This window comes from Branchiostoma belcheri, unplaced genomic scaffold, assembly GCF_001625305.1.
Source record: "Branchiostoma belcheri isolate BF01 breed outbred unplaced genomic scaffold, Haploidv18h27 scaffold12, whole genome shotgun sequence".
NCBI lineage: Eukaryota > Metazoa > Chordata > Leptocardii > Amphioxiformes > Branchiostomatidae > Branchiostoma > Branchiostoma belcheri.
Genome location: NW_017802602.1, coordinates 2,658,345 through 2,664,913, shown reverse-complemented (window position 1 = coordinate 2,664,913; position 6,569 = coordinate 2,658,345). Strand labels below are relative to the sequence as shown.

Sequence of the window (6,569 nt, the reverse complement as noted above, 5' to 3'; positions counted from 1 at the left end):
CCCCCCCCCATGCAAAATCCTGGCTACGTGCATGAGTCTACTACCTTCAATTCCTCGTGAAACAGTTTCTGCCTGACCGCTGGTGACGTCACCTTCCCCTTCACGTCCCTCACGTAGAGGAAGAGTTTCGCGTTGGCGGCGAAGACGGCCACGGTCGGGACGAGGTGGCCGACGATGATGAAGATCAGGGTGAAGACGACGTTGGTTCTGTCGTACATGCAGTTCTTTGTCTTGAGGTCGTACCGAACGCCGCCGTAGCCTGCCCACAGCGGTATCACATACAAGGCGCCGTACACCCAGACTGTGGCCACGATGAGCGCGTTGCCACGGTCGGTGAAGACTGCGTCGTGTAAAGCCCGCTTGCACACGCACATGTACCGGTTGACGCTGATGGCGGCGGCGGTGGCGAGGGAGGCGATGCAGCCGGCGACGCACAGGCTGCCCACCGCGCGGCACACGATCCCGTGCTCGATGAAAAACTGCGAATCGAGGATCCCCTTGATGTGGAACGAGTCTATGACCAGGGATACAACCAGATCCGCCACGGTCAGGCTGATGACGAAGGGGGTGGCCGTGGTGTCCCCCCGGCACACGGTGAGTAGGAGACCGAGGACCACGCTGTTGCCTACGGTACCCACCACGGCCATGACCGACAGGATGGACACTTGGAAGGCGTGCTCGTCAAACTCTTCGTTCTGTATCGTCACGTTGCTCGGGTGGTCCATTATTGTTGTTGGTTTTGTAGTTATTGTTGACACCGTGGAATTCGAGAAGTTGAAAGAGTCAATTGACATCGTTTCTTAGTCTGCAATTGTAGTAATCACTCTCAATTTCGCTCTAAGTTTCACACGTTGCTCGGGTGGTCCATTACTGTCGGTTTTGTAGTTGTTGTTGTTGACACCGTGGAATTCGAGAAGTTGAAAGAGTCTATTGACATCGTTTGTTAGTCTGCAATATAGTCTTTAATTTCGCCTGCAAGTCTCACATGTGCTCACGTTTGATACTCGTATTCCGAAGAACAGGTTTTATAACGTCTCTAATAGTATATTAACATCTGATCTGCCTCAAATAGTTTCTCTTTTTCACAGGTTGTCCCTGCCTCTTATTGGTTCACATGGTTTCTCCCTGGCAAAGAGAAATAAAAACATGATAGCAACTAACCTGCAACGTTGCTCTACGCAATACATGCGGCCAATCCGTACATTTTGTCAGAAGACCTCAGAATAATATACTGTGAATATTAAAGTGACAGCGTAACTGACACGTATCTACATGAAGGAATGTCGCCACCAAGTCTGTTCGGGTAAATTATACGTGCGTGATCTAGCATATAGGAAGGGTGTCCGATATCTAACCCGCACACCGCATTAGCGATAGACCCGCAGATAGCCCGAAATAGCATGACACTGACATACAGTAGTAAAACACTAATCTCCCAGCAGATCTGCCAGTGACGCAATCGTAGCCAGCCTGCGGGCACTGGACCTGCTCTCGGCCGGCAGTTTATGAATGCGAGCTTGTCACGGGAGGATCTGCTTGGAGATTACCACAACACGGCAACCGCCAAATGGCCGCAGTTGTACACTGGTTCAAACTAGTCGTGTATCGTGCCCATACATATCCCTTATATGCTACAACAACAATCAGTTACAGTGTTCAGGTAACAGTTAGAACTGCATAGCAAGCAGAACGCTGGTCTTACCTTGACTCCAGATGACCAACCTTGCAGGAGATTGTTGTACAAATCAAAGAGCAGCCTCTTGGAGGTTTCTGACCATGAGAACAATGAGATACAGTATATGAAGTCCAGACTACGCGGAACGAAGGAAAGTCCCGTGCAACCGTCCTGCTTCCTGTAACACACTGAGCCGGTGTGTGCTGCCTGCCGAGCATTTATAGACGTCTCGGTACAGACGTGTGTTACGTCAGGCTCATGTCACATGGTTACATGTACATAGTTACAGTTCCCTGCACACGGCGGTTTCACACTGCTGCGCCTGCGCGATCCAACCCAATATCGACCTTCTTCGCGTCTCCCCTGGCAATAGTACGATCCTGATCGAACGCATCGAACCCCCTGTTCTATTTCAACCAGGTTCGTCAAAATCAGCGCGGGAAATTAAATCTAAGAGCAGAAAAATGAGTTGATGTCTGCTTGATAAAGACTCCTTGTTTTACCGGAGAAACAGAACTTGTGGCATCGGAGGCAATTTCAAGTTAAATGCAGTGGGAAACCTGTCACTGATAAACATACTCTGCGTAACACATGCATAGTCTGTGCCCAGGGCTGTGCATTGTTTGTGCCATCGCTGTACTGATGAGGAATACTGCCTCCCGAACTAGAGAAGCACCTCATTCGTGACCCGTATTACTACATTGATTCTCACAACAACCTTATGGGCAGATAAATGGCAAAGCAGCAACTTACTTACATTACTCACATCTTTCCCGGGCAGGCCTCAGGGCTTGGCAGTTGAGAGCATCGCCTTATCACTTCCTCTTGTCTGCACTTTGTTAATGTGATCCTTCCGCACTTTCCTGGGTCTGCGTAGAAGGCGCTTGCCTTTTGGTTTGTATATTTGAAATTCTGTATCTGTATAGCCTGTATAACCGCCCCTCGGCGTAACACACCAGCTTCTGTATCTGTATAGCCGGTATAACCGCCCTTCGGCGTAACACACCAGCTTCTGTATCTGTATAGCCGGTATAACCGCCTTTCGGCGTAACACACCAGAATTAATTCTTCAAAACAGCAACGTTGGGATTATGCATGATAAATTGCATAGATTTGGATAGTCGCTTTATGCCGGGGAAAGGAGGGGTATGTTACCCATGATATATAGAGACTTCTGACGTGTATAGGGTTGCTAGCGGCAATGCTATTGTTAAAAGTACACACAACTGTATGTGAAACGCTGATTAGGAGAAACTATTTCTCGAGGATTGAAGACCGTGCGACTTTCTGTATCAGAGATTTCACTGCCTTTGTTTTCCTAACAGAGAAGATCAAACAAAACCTAACAGTGAGTTATAGCCATATTAGCGACTTAGGGAACGTCGTTGTAGGGACTTGATTTTGGTATTTTCTCTAAAAGTTCATCCTCCTTCACTATCACATACATCCGTTCATGCAGCTATCGAAGAGAAATTGTTAAATAGAAGACTTCAGAAATGAAAGCTGGCATGTGGCCTACAGAGATATGATACAGGGGATGTGATTTCAGCCTCCAACAGTATCCAAAAGTGCAACAAAGACATTACTGAGCTGCCCTCGTATTTCCCGTGGAAGAAAGACCTTTTGATAGTTGCATTAGGTGACAGAGATATACTAGCTTTATTTTATGAAGTTCACACATGATGAAGCACCAAATCGTATTACGTAGACTTAAATATATATATGGGGACTATAATGGCAGAAGTCGCTGGCTTGTAGAGACCCGCATAGATCAATCATCAGCAGTGTGAATGAGTTCATGTCAGAGTCCCACAAGTTGCCATTATCAGAATTCAACTGTGATATTCCACTGATTACTCACTTGACACAATGTTATCATTGACACCATTTCTAAGGCGTCCATTTTGTTGTGTTCTCAACTTCTCTTTCCAAAGACATTTCATCATCTCAGATCATGAGACTTACGTTTACTGAGGATTGTGCAGTGACACCGACAGGAGAAAAATCACTTATCGACTTTAGATTTGCATCACAAAGACTGTACGTGAAACTGCATAGACATCCCAGAGCTCCTCAGTTAGACCCCTGTGGGAAGAATCTTCTTTCATTAAACTTCGCAAAGGAATCTGCCTGTCTTATGAGAGCAATTCAACTAATTCCGATACATCTTGGAAGTTCGTATCTACATATTGTAAAGTTCGTTCAATGACTGCAGTAGACGCCTGGCGGATATACATGTACTTAATAATGGTTTTTATTGTCCAAACAGTACCCGTGCAGTCGCAGCCTTTAACGGCTGAATTGATCCAGGGTATCACATAATAATCAATACAAATCACAACAAACAAGTAATACGCGTATAACACATATATTTGTCGCAAGGGTCTGTGCGGCTGCCATTCGGCGCCACAAGGTGACCTCAATACGACTTTCCCCAACCAAAGTTAGGTACCCATTCACACCTGGGTGGAGTGAGGAAAGTCGTGTAAAGTGCCTTTCCCAAGGGCACAACGTCGGGGCGCATGTTCAGACATGTCCCGGGTACGACTCGGGTTCGAACCCGGGTCTCCCGGTTCACAGTCGAATGATCTACCACTACGCCACCCGACGCCACACCGCTTTGACTACTATTTTTGTATACTTGGCCGCAAGCCACATCCGACTACATGTATTTAGGTAGTCTACACCCTATCTGGTATAATTGCTTCCACGAACGCGTACATGTACCTGTGATTTGCCTTTCTGCGAATTCATAAAGCTGCAATCGAAACGTTGGACAATCTGGTGAATTGGGGGATCATACACTAATCTTCTAATTCAACCTTCAGCCAAGTGGAACAACATCATTAGAGTTAGGTAAGGAGTCTTTAACATAGACGATTAATGACAATAATTCGCTAAACGTTTAGTAGTTGTGTCTGTACTCTCCAGACAACTTCGGTCTACATCATAATTACAGGTATCTGGAGACGACTTACATTGTGGATGGGACTACGTGCGCCCCCGCTCGTGGGCACATTTGTACACTTTGAGTAGTAATACGTTTGTTAACCTTGTTACCTTTGGAACAAAAAAAAGTATTAGGTTGTTGCCCTTGTACTTCTAAATATTGACATTTGATAGTGCTTCCTGCTTCTATTTGATACAGCTAAATTTGAGGCACATTGTACCGACTACCGACTACAGTTTTTGTAACCACTCAGTCGGGCTGTTTTTTAATTACCATTTACACAGTCTTTATCTTGTTTTTGTCGGCAGTGTTGTTGTTTTCAGAAAAGCTATGTTATTCATGTTTGACTCACCAAGCAAATCAAGTATATAATGTAGATAATTGTAACGTATACATATATGCATGCAGGTAATTTTTCTTCTAGACAAACATAACGTGAGACGAATGAAATATTGTACACAGAGGATAACCAAAGCATCTGCAATCCTGCTCTGGGTAGGGCAATTCATAATTCCTCTTCTAAGATATGCATGGTTGGGCATTGGTAACAGCCTGGGGGAACTTTATGTTGTGACTACTGTATGCCCCATGTACAGCCAGCACAGCGAATGTCCTTGTCCCTTAACTTTGTCATTATCATCATACTGAAACATCACGCCAAAAAGCAGTTACTCAAGCAACTGGATATGATTTTGAAAACGTCAGACGTTTCAGCTAGTATCCACTAGCTTTCGTCAGTGACTGAGAGACCAGAGGGGAAATGCAGGTTTATAAGCACAACCTATTGATTGATATGCAAATAAAGTGAAGACAAATTTTTGGAAGTCGAAAATAGAACAAAGCTAGTGACGAAAGCTAGTGGTTACTAGCTGAAACATCTGACGTTTTCAAAATCATATCCAGTTGCTTGAGCAACTGCTTTTTGGCGTATCGTATTACCTGGATGTCTAACCTTCATCGACGTATACTGAAACATCATTCAAACTTTCAGACAAAGTCGTCAATAACGTTTTCAAGGTCCCTCGTGATGCCTGTTCATGCGGAATCAATTTCTGTTTGTGCCTTTGGCGTGCTCCTCGTTCTGGTAATTTGTCAACGAAGTAGATGAAGCAAAATACAATCCTGGAACTGGATAGATGAGGCGGGTTGTTATACAAATGTAATTAACAGAATTTTCATTTGCGTTTGATGCCTTTGGCAGTACGAATGCCGGGCGTGTATTTCTTTCCAGCAGGGAGGGAGGGGAAACAGACTACCGGAAGGAAATCTAGATTAAACCTGAAGTATTCTATCCATCAAGCCTCATCCAGACGCCAGCCTATTCTGCCTTGAGCAGGAGATGGCATCTGCAAAAAGCCGAGTGCATATATCTACGTTTCACGTACGAAAGGAGATGCCTCGTTTGAGACGCAGACCTGAAACCAGCTCGAGCCAGAGATCTAAATGATCTCGTACACACGGAGATAGATGAGAGAACAGTAGATTCACCTGAAGCTACTGAACCTTGGAGCCTTTGCTGCGATTGTAAACTTCACAGGACAATCAACATGGCAATCGTAATGATATACTAGTACTAGTAACAATAATATCGTATTTTCCGGGACTTGGATCCACTTTCTAAATCAAAGCAGGCACGAAGTTCTAAGTATCATTTATTCATTTAGTTGAGTATTATAATTCCACAGGTACAGCATGTACCCGGACGGAGACTTGGCGACCTCCGTCTGTATCAGCCAAAATCTTGGAGAGGAGATGGGCGCCGCCAAGATTATAAGCCTAAGGAGCCATCGTGACAAGTCCAGACATGCTGCTGGCTGTCATGGTGCCCCGACGACCGTTAAGGTTATGGGACTTACATACATACATACAGCATGTATATAAGTGGAATGGAGGGTAAAACAGGTGTATTAACACATTTACAAGTTTTTTTTTTTTTTTTTATTT

At 44.9% G+C, this 6,569-nt stretch overlaps 1 protein-coding gene across 1 annotated transcript in view; it reads right to left on the bottom strand.

Moving 5' to 3' along the window:
* LOC109462872 (melatonin receptor type 1B-like) overlaps positions 1-1,104 on the bottom strand; it is a 3,312-nt gene extending 2,208 nt beyond the window's left edge. The window contains exon 1 of the mRNA XM_019759510.1: positions 45-1,104. Coding sequence (XP_019615069.1) covers positions 45-794 — 750 coding nt within the window. The 5' untranslated portion in view covers positions 795-1,104. The remainder of the gene's footprint in view (positions 1-44) is intronic.
* Positions 1,105-6,569: the final 5,465 nt, after the last annotated feature.